The 13,641-nt window shown below is 43.3% G+C and overlaps 1 protein-coding gene across 1 annotated transcript in view; it reads left to right on the forward strand.

Moving 5' to 3' along the window:
* Window positions 1–13,641, forward strand: part of focad (focadhesin) — a 69,796-nt gene that overhangs the window by 43,515 nt on the left and 12,640 nt on the right. The window contains exons 24-32 of the mRNA XM_034106137.2: window positions 6,412–6,453; window positions 6,549–6,657; window positions 7,331–7,441; window positions 8,702–8,940; window positions 9,416–9,505; window positions 10,747–10,894; window positions 11,461–11,580; window positions 12,014–12,136; window positions 13,442–13,519. Of these exons, the coding sequence (XP_033962028.1) occupies window positions 6,412–6,453; window positions 6,549–6,657; window positions 7,331–7,441; window positions 8,702–8,940; window positions 9,416–9,505; window positions 10,747–10,894; window positions 11,461–11,580; window positions 12,014–12,136; window positions 13,442–13,519 (1,060 nt within the window). The remainder of the gene's footprint in view (window positions 1–6,411; window positions 6,454–6,548; window positions 6,658–7,330; window positions 7,442–8,701; window positions 8,941–9,415; window positions 9,506–10,746; window positions 10,895–11,460; window positions 11,581–12,013; window positions 12,137–13,441; window positions 13,520–13,641) is intronic.

Here is a 13,641-nt window from a genome sequence, read left to right on the forward strand (position 1 = left end):
CATCCAGACCCGACAGCCAAATCATTCAGTTGCTCCACCCCACACTCACCCGCAATGACTTCATGTTCAACAATAACCACTACCTCCAGCTGTGCGGTTGTGCGATGGGCCGGAAATATGCGCCAGCCTACGCAGATATTCACCTGGCCCATTGGGAGGAAACGGTCTTCACTAAACTCCCCCTCAAACCCCTTCTGTACTTCCGGTACCTGGATGACATCTTTGGCCTCTGGCACCACACAGAACAGACTTCCTCACCTTCTCAGACATCCTCAACACACATCACCCTGAGATAAAACTCAAACACCAGTTACATACACACACTGTGGAGTTCCTCGACACTGGGGTGTTTCTCCGCAGCTCCAGCGACCACAGCAAGACACTCACCACCAGGGTTTTCTTTAAGGACACAGATCGCCACGCACTCCTCCATAAAACCAGCTATCACCCTGGGCACACGTACAGAGGCCTGATTAAGTCCCAGCTGGTCCGCTTCCACAGGATATGCACCCTCGCGGAGGAGGCTACCAGAATCCTCTTTAGTGCGCTGAGACCTAGGGGCTATTCGAGGCGCTTCCTTAGAAGCATTAAGGCGGAGGTCAGCCGCACCTTCATGGAGAAATATAAAGACATCTCCGCCCGGCCGTCCGGCCCTGCCCTGGTCCCCTCATCACAACCTACTCAGGCAGCCTGACCAGCCTTTTAGGCAAACTAATGGCGCGTTTCCACTGCAGCGGGTAGCTCGCTTTAAGCGTGCCGAGCCGTGCGGGGCCCGTTTTTGGTTGCGTTTCCACTTGGCCTAGTTTTGGCCCGGGGCTACTTTTTCACCTTTTTTCTGGCCCGACTAAATCGTGGTTCTAGGGCCAGGAACAACCAGGCTGAGTCGGGCTGAGTATGCTAAACTAGAGAGAGGATCGCTGGCAAGGGGGCTACAACTACAACAAGATGAACATATTTGACCGTGATTTAATTATAATACACGTTTCAAAATGATGCCGAAGTAACAACATACTGATACCGGTTAGTAAAAACCATGAATTAATGCTTTGACAAGTCTGCAGACAGACGGCAGGCGAAAAACCCTTTTAAAATGTGTGTTTTCTAAATGTAGCTTGGCTAAGCTAACGTTGTATATGCTCCGACCGTCCACACTCACAGCAACGGCCTATACAGACATAAATAAAGCAGCGACTGTATTCACCATGACACAGGCAGTCTGTGGTTTGTACTTGTTTAACTTTTGTCTAGTTTCTGAACAGATATGAAGAGCTGTGAGCTCTGAGTGCTAAGAGCTAACGGCTGTGTTGTTTTTTGGGGCGCTCATTGAAGATGACGTCACGGCTCCGCCTACACTGTGTTACTATAGTTACTGCCCCAGTTCCTAAACTGTAATGGACACGCAGCATTAAAGTGAGCCGGGCCTAATAAGGCCTAACCAAACCGAGCGAGGCCGAGCGAGGGCTGCAGTGGAAACGCGCCATAAAGGCCCATTGTGAGGGGGCCAGGGTGACTGTGACGCGCTGCGGCCGTGCCGGCTGATCTCTGCCTACCGACGCAACAAAAATCTCCAGGACCTCCTGGTCCACACAAAAATAAATAAAAGCATTACAACTAGGGAGGCGCCTCGGGTCTCTGAGGTTGGTTTCGTTCGCCTCCCCCACGTTTTCAATCCCTTCTCTCGAGAGGGGAGCAATGTACGCAGGGTTCGTACGGGTGCTTGAAATCCTTGAAAATGCTTGAAATTTGACGTGGTGTTTTCAAGGTTGGGAAAGTGCTTGAATTTTGGGAATGGTGCTTGAAATTGAGATAAAGTGCTTGAAAATATAAATGCTTTACAATAAATTGCTGTCTGACTGAATAGTTCGCTTTTTAGATTAAAAGAAAAGCATTGCTTCGCTTCTACGTAAAACAGCTCCGCGGCACCTTCCCGCGCGACCTGCAAGTGTTTGTGTTACGTGTGACCTGGGCATTCTGATGAGAGATAGGTGACTGTGTGCCAGGAGGCTGCCGTTTCAACGAGCGTTGGCTAGCAGAAGACAAATACAAGCCATGGCTAAGACGAGGGTCAAGCCCACGAGTAGCCTCCTGCAAAGTTTGCAACATAACGATGGGAGAGTCTGCGCTGACGAGCCACATGAAAGGTACGCCGCAGTAGAGCATTTTAGATTAGGCTAACGTTGCATGTTACGTTTGTTTAAGCTAACGTTAGCTAGCTGAATAGCGAACTCGATTGAGGGATAATAATAATTGCAGGGGACAATCATTTCAGAGGAGCGTACCTATGGTATGTGCGTTACAGTCGCCATCGTGTGGTGTTCAGAGGATGAAGCTCTCACGGCATTTCGCGTTATAGTCACAAAATATAATCTATTGATTCGACACAGAGCGATTTTGAAAGCAATGTACTGGTAGTATGTTTCGTACCTAAACCAAATGTGACTTGCTCTATCGAAATCAGTCACATTGACCCGAAGACACAGTTTCTTTTGTATTACTGGTCTGGGGGAAGCTCGCGAGTGTGTTTGCTTTAATCCCATGTAATTGTAGAATGAACAGTCTTCCTTTGAAGATGTCTAAGTCAGGTGTCTTGAGTAGTCAACATTACCTAAAATCATTGGACACATTTGTAAATATTATTTTCCACTTGTTGTGAGTCTATTTTTATGCAGCTCTGCGTGATTTTGTGGCTACAATTCAGACTAATACACTACCAGAGGTGGAATAAGTACTCAGATATTGTACTTGAGTAAAAGTAGAAGTACTCAGATCTTGTAGTGAAAGTATAAGTACAAGTACTCAGATCTTATACTTGAGTCAAAGTAGAAGTACTCAGATCTTGTACTTGAGTCAAAGTAGAAGTACTCAGATCTTGTACTTGAGTCAAAGTAGAAGTACTCAGATCTTGTACTTGAGTCAAAGTAGAAGTACCAGAGTGGAGGAATACTCTGTTACAGTAAAAGTCCTGCATTCAAAATGTTCCTCAAGTAAAAGTAGAAAAGTATTCTCATCAAAATATAGTGAAAGACAGTGAAAGTAGTCGTTGTGCAGATTGGTCCATGTCAGAATAATATATGATATGTTTTATAATGATTGATCATGAAAGTGTTCTCAAAGCTGGTGGAGGTGCAGCTAGTCTGAAGTACTTTGTATACTGCAGGGTAGCTTGTGGATTTACTCCAGGTGGAACTAAAGTCTGATTTAACATCATTCATCCAGATCTGTGAAGTAACTAAAGGGATTAAATACATGTAGTGGAGTCAAAGTACACCATTTACCTCTGAACTGCAGTGGAGTAGAAGTACACCATTTACCTCTGAACTGTAGTGGAGTAGAAGTACCTCAAAATAAAAATGATCAAGTAAAGTACAAGTATCTCAATATTGTACTTAACTACTTACCTCTGACTTATGTTCACTGCCAAACTAAAAGTACCTCAAAAATAGTAATCAATAATGTATTGAAAAGGCTGATTGTTTTTGGCTGATTGTTGTATATCGGCTCAGACAGGTTATATTGGAGGCCCAGTCTACGTACAGATCACTAATTTTGAAATATTAAACTTAGTTTTCTTTTCTTTAATTGTTCATCTTCGTGTAGAATGCTATCACGAAACACACATTTGGTTGTTTATAGCATAAAGAACATCTGATTTAATGTGAGGTAGGGAAATAATCATTTGAGTATCTGTATATAAATATGTAATTTATAACCGCTGTAAGATGCTTGAAAAGCTGGAAAATGCACCTTGAAAATGCTTGAAAAGTGCTTGAATTTGACTTTGGAAAAGGTGTAAGAACCCTGTGTACGGCAGGCCTTGACACCTAACACAAAAAACGCTATTTATGCAATTAGGTGCAAGGCCTGCCAGAGACTCTATGTGGGGGAACGTGCAACGAGATCAGCCTCAGAATTAAACAACATCAATATAGAATTAGAGACGGGGACGGCTCGAGCGTTTTATACAACCATTTTAAACTCCATGGCCTCCAGAGTGTACAGTCAATGGGCCTGGAGAGCAGCAGCGGCTGGAGCACGGGCCAGAGGCGAGCGGCGGAGCGGAGGTGGATCCATCGCCTGGGCACCATTGACCCGGGCGGACTAAATGAAAAATATAATTGATGGGTCCGCCTCCCACCACTTAAACATGTTTTATCAACTTTAATAACCTGTGTGATCTCCTCTCCCCCCGGGGTCTCTGGGTGATTTTAATTCCCTTCTCTGCGGGGGTGTCAGCCTGTTTTAATCCGCCCTCCACGTATTTTAGCACTTATATTTATTTATAGATCCTCCTCATCTGGAGTTTTTGTATTGGTGTGCTACATTTCTATCGCATGTTTTTAGCACTATCTTATTTATCTTAATGGTGTTCATATTTATGTTTTTATTACTTCTTACATGTTTTATAATTTTAAATGTATTTATGTGTATGTTTTTATCTGAAAATGATCAAAGCCACATGAGGAGGGACGCTTTTATTTGTTTATTTATATTTATTTTAAATGATTTTATTACCTGGAGGCCAGAAAACCACCCGCAGAGAGAAACTCTTCACCTACCTGCCACCCTTTTAAATAAACAGAGAAAAAAACAGCTACCCTTTGGAATCTTTTAAACTTACCCGACCTCGACTTTAGTGGTTTCTGTTTTTCAGTGATATCCAGTTCATTTTACACGATTTTACTAACCCGGTGTGCCTTCCTTTATTTTATTATTATTAGTTAATTTTAACACTCCCTTTACTTTTTAAATTAATATTACTGGGGAGAATGTTTTAATTATTTGTATTGTTATCATTGCACTTGTGTTTTAACTGCACTTACACTTCTACTGTATGCACGGCTTATACGAATAGAACTGGAATCACTTTTAAATTGGCCATTTTAGATCCCCTATCATTTAGGGTGTTTTATGGATTCCATTGGGACAAGCTCCGCACACGCACGTAGATACATCGATACATGCACGCGCACACACACACACACACACACACACCCACACACCACCCTCCAGATCCTGGGACGGGGAGATCTGCTTTTTAACATACTCTGCCGCCGTTCCGTGGTCCGGCTCCGCTCTGCACTTTTTAACCACTCGTCTGAAACGGTCTTGTCCTCACGGAGCTTTTATGATGCTTTTAAAAGGGTTTTTATAAGGTTTATGTTTACGAGGTTTTTAATGTTTCTTTTAACACCTATCTACCGAGAGCCAGTGCTCCTCTGGAGCCCTGCGCTCTTCCCCAACCTAACCCTTACCCTTAACCTAACCAAGTCTTCACCCTAAAACTAATGATTCCCCTTATGGGGACCTCCATTTTGTCCCCATAAGGGAGGCGAGTCCCCACACGTGACTGTGTAAACAGATGTAGGTCCCCACAAGTATAGTAATGCTAGACCACACACACACGCGCACGCACACACACACACACACACACACACACACACACACAAAGTGAACTACTAAAGATGTTAAGTGGTATGATGTAGTAAAGGGCAAAATAAACCAAACCAAACTTGTTTTAGTTTTTTTGTGTAATCGTATTCATCTTTTTTTTCTTAACTCAACCTTTTAAGAAAAAGGTTGTGAAATAAGTGAACATCCTTCAGTTTCTCTCAAATGTATCTAAGAGCAGAATCAAGTGTATTGCCAGGTACGTTTCCACCATGGACTGTATGTATAACGGGTTTACACATAAAGGAATTAGCTTTGGTGTCTGGGGGTGCGAACATAAAGAATCCAAGAAAACAAGTTGCAATAGTAGGTAAACAAATAAATATACAAGGATAATCAAAAAATAAGTATTTTTAAGAAACAATTTAGCATGGGATAGGATACTAAAGACAACTATTTACACCAAATTTAAATATAACTATACAAAGAACCTTAAAAGCTAAAAAACACTTAGAGAACACTTAGGATAAGGAAAATATGACAATATATGGCAAACTACAGTGAACTACATGTATGTAAGATTACCACACATATAACATTTCTTCAGGACAGGTGGCAGCATTTATAATTTCATTCCAAATGTTGTATGCACAAGAGGGTATACACAGTTACAAATAAAGATACATCATTATAATGATCAATGTGGGGGAAAACTATGCTTTACTATTAAAGGTTTCTTAATTTACCTTTTTATTGTAGACATTTCATCATCATCATCATCATCATCATCATCAATTCCATCTCCATGAAAGTATCTGCAATCAATAGATGCATACAACATATATGTTCTTCTTACCTTACCCTATAGTTGTGTTATTTTAACATAAACGCACATTTTCAAACACGCAGAGTAAAGAACAAACGGTTTGAATACATGCCGGTGTTCCACATCATTTCATTAGCAGGAGAGGGTCCTCATAATGCACTTCTCTTTTTCTTTCCTCTCCATCTTGTTCTTCTCAGGGCCAGAGATCAGCTGACCGACGTCATCAAAACTGCTACAAAGTGAGTCCTCACAGAAGCATTGTTGAGGGGATCTGAAGGTCACACCTTGATATACATGTCAGTACTAACAGTGGTATGTTCTGTGTGTCCTTCAGGGACAGCCCGGTGGTTCAGGGAAACTCCATCCTGGCTCTGAGCGGCCTGGCTTCAGTGCTGGCTAAATATGAGAGCAACCTTCCTGCTGACAGTGAAGGCAGCCTCAGGGTGTGTTACTGTCTGTAGACACCGTGGCAGGAAACGCGTGTGCCTTTGGAATGTCCTGCTTTTAGCATGAATTGGTCATTACATGTGAACTGATATTCATATAAGTCACAAGTATGACACACACTATCTGTTTTATCTAGTAGCACTAGATGAAGGTTCTTTCTGACTGTAGGAGCCAAGTCTAGTACTAAAACTGCCTCTGGTTCCCACACACATTCCCGCTATGGAGGTCAAAAACCAAATCCGCTTTTGGGGTCAAAACTCAACCAATCGCATGACACAACACCCTATGGCACCCGCAGTGAATAACTCACTCTGGGGCCGGCTTGTAATAAGACCTTGACAGCTATGGACGAGTCTTAAAAACATGTTCCAAAGTGGGGAAATGATGGTTTTATGGAATTATACTGCACTCATCTGCAAGTAAACTTCATCCTGATGACGAGTTGCCTCTCATCTCAACACTACACACACACTGATCTGGCTTGGTAGTATACCCCCCAGTTCTCTCTTGCTTTCAACCTATAATCCTCCACCCCACTCAGGGCTGTTTTTATTGTTTTTATTTGGTTGTAAAGCGTCTTTGAGCACTGGGAGTAGCACTGTATACATATGATGTATTCCTATTGTTACTATGCATGAATATCTCTCCTTCACTGTCTCTCCTCTGTAGGCGGGGCCAGAGTTCGTGCCCACTGCCTCCTGGTTGGCCATGGTGCTGAACACTCTGCTCAGCATCAGCAGCTACCGGCCCTCAGGACAGGTGTTCCCATGGTTCCTGCACGTGAGTCTCAGATACTGTATATGAATCGCAGGTCACAGCAGATAGTCCTTCTGAAGTTTGAATCCAGTGTTCAATCTTACTCTTGATATACCATTGAGGCTTAAAATACAAAACCATTAACATCACCTCTTAATATGTGTATTAAATCATGTAACAACAACGGTTGGTATATTCATCACATTTCAAATTCACTTTAAAGTGAGTAAACCAGACTATTTTGAACATTGATAATTGTTTGATTTTTTTCTTTTCAAAAGTTCTTACTTAAAGGGGACCTATCATGCCAAATGCACCGTTGTACGTCTTTTATACATGAATATGTGTCCCCGGTGTGTCAGGGAACACAACCCTCTCTCTTTTCCTCCGTACCCAAATCTCTAAAAACGGGGCTTCAACGGATCTGATACAGACTGATCCAGATTTGAAAATAGTCTGAGGTCAGTGACGAGGAGCTCCGCCTACAGTATATGGCCAACTCTCCACCAATCAGGGGAATGAGAGGTTGCCGTGGCATGGCAACAGCATGGCAACAGCATGGCAACAGCATGGCAACAGCATGGCAACAGCATGGCAACAGCATGGTAACAGCATGGCAACAGCATGGTAACAACATGGTAACATGACGCTTGTAACTCGGCCCCGTGGTCAGCTGCAGCGCATGCAAAGACAGGGTGGAGGAGAGCAAAATAGAGCAAAATGAGGCATGGCTAGAATGCATGATCTGTTTGGTATTTTGAAAAAGAAAACGTATAAATATACCTTATAAAGGTATGGCCCTACAATATATTATTCAAATATAGCATGATAGGTCTCCTTTAAATAGTTATGGCAAATAACTGACAAATCAATAATAAAAAGAATGCCTTGTTGTTGTTGTTCTCTTACAGGCATCATTGTATGCGTTGTCTCTCTGTGAACATCTAGTCCAAATGTTGTCTGATCATTATCTCCAGAGATACATGGGATTAGGCTGCAGGCCCCCTTCAGAGGAGCCCAAATGTTCAAGGTTCCAAATAATTTAGCAGGAAAAAAAATGTATACAACCATCCATTTCATAAAGTAGAAATATTAAAGTACTGAAAGAACATGGTTGTGCTTTGTTCTAACTCGGGTAGGGGTATCTCAAAAACGAAAGCCTTTTTGGGGGGTTTGTTCCTCTACTATATATGTTATTCTCTGACTTGTAATGTATAGATTACACTGCTGTGTTGTTTGACTGGCAGAACCAATCAGTTGTCCCCTCCTCGCCCCCCTGTACAGCGCTCCTACTCGGGGGAGAACACGGCGAGCGCGATCGCCCGCTCCTGTGCCAGCCTGGCCCTGTCCCTGCTGGTCCCGGTGCTGGTGGTGTGGCAGAGGGAGGGGCTGCTCCAGGTCCTGTCAGCGCTGCAGGCCGGGCTGCCGGGCTCCAGCTCCGCAGAGGACTCCCAGTCCCTGCAGTTCCACTCCGGCCTGGCGCTGGGCATGGTGCTGTCCAGTCTGCACCAGCAGCGCCTCAGGTCTGTGGGGGTGACGCAAACACACGTTGTGACCAGAGGGGGGGCTCATTTTAGTTCAGGGGCCACATACTGCAAAATCTGATCTGTTCACATTTAATGAACTATCATTTTACAACACATTTTGAACAACCTGAAATGTATTCAGAAAAATAAGTGTAATTTCAACAATATCATTCCTCAGTTTATCATTTACACATTCATTACAACTCTCAGATCTCAGTATCTGGGGAACTGGACAATATAGTATTTTACTTTATGATCAAAACTACTTTGTAGGTTCAGTAATCCCACTTCCTTGAGAATATATAACATTTCAATTAATTAAATTAAACTGTATTTACAGTTAATGTATTTTCTGTAATTTTTCATCCCGCCAGATTGAACCCTCTGGAGGGCCGGTTTTGGCCCGCGGGCCTTATGTTTGACACCCTTGCTGTAACCCATGCTTAATACTCTGTCTCTCTCTGCTCTGCAGTGATGTCTCGGTCCAGAAGGACACTGATGTCCTCCGCAGCGCGCTGGACGCTCTGGAGGACAGCGCCTTCAACCCCGACCTGGAGTACAAGTCAGTGCTGAGCCCTGACACGTGATTCTGATTCTTTGCTTCATGCATAGAAGTCCTAAAATCACAGTGAACATTCAAGTTGAATCAGAAATCCTTTATTCGTCTCACAGCAAAGGGACAACGCAGACTAGCTTAAGATAAGATAAGACTTTATTTATCCCGAAGGAAATTGTTGTGCCGAGTTACAAAAATACAATAAACACAGCAGCATACTAGTAAAACTGTACACTAACAGTGCAGTATAAAGAGCAATTACATATCTACAGGAAACACAGACAGTCACATGATTAATGTAAATATTAACTTATATGCAGTGCTGAAAGAAGTACCGTACTTTTCGGACTATAAAGCGCACCTGCATATAAGCCGCAGCAGCTAAATTGTCCGTCTGTCTTGCTCTCGTTCTGTCTCTCGGTTCCACTTTTACTTTGGCGCGCTACCTGTCTCACTCTTTTCCGGGCTCCAGCTTTTCCTGCTGGAGCCCGCCGCTTAAAGGTGGCGGGCGCGGACCGGTCCTAGAGCCCATAGCGTTAAAGGTGGTTAATTTTACCTGTAAAATCCATAGATTTAGGAGGTTCCCTAGTGGCCGCTAGCTGTACAAACAAAATGGGGGAAAAAGTCGCGGCTTATAGTCCGAAAAGTACGGTACTCACATCTTATACTTAAGAAGAAGTCCTAATAAAGCAGTGTTTGCTTTATTAGGACTAAAGCAAACACTTGTGGACTCAAGTCCTGCATTCAAAAGGATACTTAAGTAAAAGTACAAAATAATTTGCATCAGAATATATTTAAGTACCACATCTAAAAGTGCTCGTTATCCAAAGTGGCAATTTTTTAAATAATATTAGTTGGATTAATAATTGATTCATGCTGAGTTACAGCTGGTTAAGGATGAGAGAACATTGATAACTAGTATCTCCATCCATAACAGAACATCATAGTGTATTAGTTGATTTCATGTTTGTATTAATAATATAAACCTGTTAATTGGTAACATTTGCTGCCAAAGTGTAGTGGAGTAGAAGTATGAAGTATCATAAAATGAAAATACTCTGGTAAAGTACAAGTGCCTGAAAAATGTACTTAAGTGCAGTGCCGAGTACTTTTCCATAGTTACTTTCCACCACTGCGTAAATGATGGAGGCCAACCAGTAGGGAAGAACAATACGATACAAAGAATGCACAAAAGCTACAACATGTGACTTTACAATGAACCTGGAGTCTCCCCCCCCCCCCCTCAGCACGGGCTGTGTGCTGGGCCTGGGTCTGGTGCTGGCCTCTATCTGCAGCAGTGGACAGACGGAGCAACAAGTCCACGTGTCCCAGACCCTGGACAGACTGCTGTCCACCCTGCAGGACAGCAGCGGGCAGGGGCGCATGCTGCAGGAGGTACACCCCCCCCCCCCCCCTCTCAGAGTGTCTGCTGGCCAGACAGTGTTTGTTATGTTGTGTCCTTCTTCAGTTAACAGTATGTTTTACTTTTTTGCTGCAAGTTTGCTTTTTGAGGAATGTTTTTTTAAATCCTTAAAATAAGAGACAGCTCACCTGTGGATGCTTCATAGTTTGTTCAGGTTCTCCCTTTCTATAATCACGAACAATGTTATATATTTGTACATATTGTAGCCAATTTGCACTAACTCACAGGATATATTTGAATATAAAGCTACTGTGCCCAATTGTTGTATGTAAATAGTTTATACATTATACATATATATGTATACAGTATGTTATATGTTTAGCAGATTGGTGTACAAGAGAGTATTCTTATTCTGTATATTTTATAGTGTTTATAAACTCTTCTGAATATGTTTATTTTCTACTAAGGATGTGTATATATAATAGCATAACAGCTGTCGAGCAAGCAGGCTGGAGGTGTATGGTATACTTTAGATAAAGATGTATGGTTGTGTAATGGTATTATCATTGTTGTCTTTGAACGTGTGTGTATCCGGCAGGTGTTGGCGTACTCGGTGGCGTGTGTGTGTGTGTCGGCCTTCAGCGCAGACATCATAGACGCTGCGAAGGCTGAGGAGGTCATGACCTCTCTGCGCACCCTGACCGAGGAGAGCCAGCAGGTCAGCAGCACCATTACTGAGAGATGATGCCATGAACACCACTGAGTTATAGTAGTTTCATGTATATTCCAAAAGGCCTTGTTTGACTTTGTAAACTGTACGAATTAGAGAAGACATTAATTGCAATTTTCACAACTTTGATGTATTTTGAATGTATACATGTTATACATTTACAAAGGCCTAACCTTCCTCCTCACTAGGTCCCACTGTAGTTAGTGTGGCGGTGGGACACCTATGTCTCTTCAGGAATGTCAGGTTGTTCAGAATGTCTTGTGAAGGGACAGAGGGAAGGAGTTGAGGTAACTCTGAGGTTATTGTGCCGTGATGTCACTGCTCCGGCCCCCTGGGGGTCAGATGTGTCTGCATGTGTCCCCTGAACCCTGAGCCCCCCTGTTCTCACCCCTGTGTCTCTGCGTTGTGATGTTCTGCCCAGACCCCGGGCTTCTCCCTGGCTCTGGGGCTGCTGGTGCACGGCCTGTCCGTGTCCGGCCACGGGAAGGCCGAGGACATCCAGCCCCGCCTGCTGGCTGCCTGGGTGAAGATCCTCCTGGCAGAGGTACTACGTCTTTTGAATTATTTTCCTGTGTACTGCTGCTCTATATACAGGGGTGGGAAGTAATGAAGTACAAATACTTTGTGAGTGTACGATGTAGATGTTCTGGTATCAGTACTTTACTCCACTATTTATTTTCAGGCTCATTTATTTGTAATCTGCATTCGTGGCATGATCATCATTATAGTCATTGCTCTCCTGTTTCCACCCTGATGTCATGCAGAAAGCACGATCGGTGCATTCAGCATGTCTTGGTGTCCTCTAAAGAAGAGGGGCCAATGGCAGCTTAGCTCGAAGCGTTTCCCATCATCCTTCAGTAGGAAGCAACTCGCGGCGCGTTATCTCAAACTGTGCCAGTAGCCTTTGAAGCCATTCCAACGGGGCAGAAAGCAGCAGGGAAACGGCTGACGTTAGGGAAGAGGCAGAGACAGGTGAAGTTATTGAGACGACTCAGGACAGAGACGTGGGAGGCTGTGGCTCAGTGGGTAGAGCGTTGGTGTTGGGATCAGGGGTCACAGGTTCAAACCCCACTGCAGTCAGCATGTGGTTGTGTCCCTGAGACGCTTCACCCCAAAGTGCTCCCGTGGGGATCGCCCACAGTGCTCAATGTGTGGAAGTCGCTTTGGATAAAAGTGAAAAAATGAAAATGTAACATTCCGAATGACCCGCGGCCATATGTGAGGGAGATGTTCCATAAAACAGATGGTAGTTATGGCTACTTTTTACTGAAGAACATTTCAAAGCCCATACTTCTTTGTTTTTACCTGAGTAAAGACGTTTAGGCAGTACTTTTAAACAGAGTACTTTTAAACAGAGTACTTCTACTTGAGTCTAATGGTGCCCTCTCTGATTAGATCATGTATTTGCTACATCTCTTCAAGGGGGGCTTCTCATAGTGAAGAATTTCTCTCACTCGATGAAAACGCTTATTCTCAATCAATCAATCGGTGTAAGGTGATTACTTACATGATTTATTATTAAATGAAGCCGTAAAAAGCTGATTTGTCTTCTTTGGAGAATGCACAATAATCAACATTCAAAGCAGGCTTGTTTTCACTAACAGCCTGTTGTTGTGCGGCCTCTTAAAATACGATGAATAACCATATAATTGAACATGAAGATTACTCAAACGACTAATCATTTATCAAAAAGTAACCGATTATTTTCCTGTTGATCGAAGTCAACTAATCGATGTCGGTCTTATTCCTTTGAGACATCTGCAAGTAGCCAGGATTCCTGCTGTTTAAAGGTTCGACTCTATCTGCTGAATAAATGTGCTTCCCTGTTCTGATTGGCTGTGTGTTTCAGGGCTGTCCCACAATGCAGCGGCTGGCTGCCGTCAACGGCCTGGTGGCGCTGGTGGGGTCTGAGAGCTACCTCTTCCAGGTGAGGAGTGCTTCAATGCTGAATGAGAAATGATTTACTTAGTTTCAAATATGACTTGATGAATAGTTGGAAGAGTTGTCTTGTATTATTGTGAAGCTTCTTATTAGCGCCATGATCTTCAG

Source organism: Pseudochaenichthys georgianus, chromosome 18 (assembly GCF_902827115.2).
Source record: "Pseudochaenichthys georgianus chromosome 18, fPseGeo1.2, whole genome shotgun sequence".
NCBI classification, from domain to species: domain Eukaryota; kingdom Metazoa; phylum Chordata; class Actinopteri; order Perciformes; family Channichthyidae; genus Pseudochaenichthys; species Pseudochaenichthys georgianus.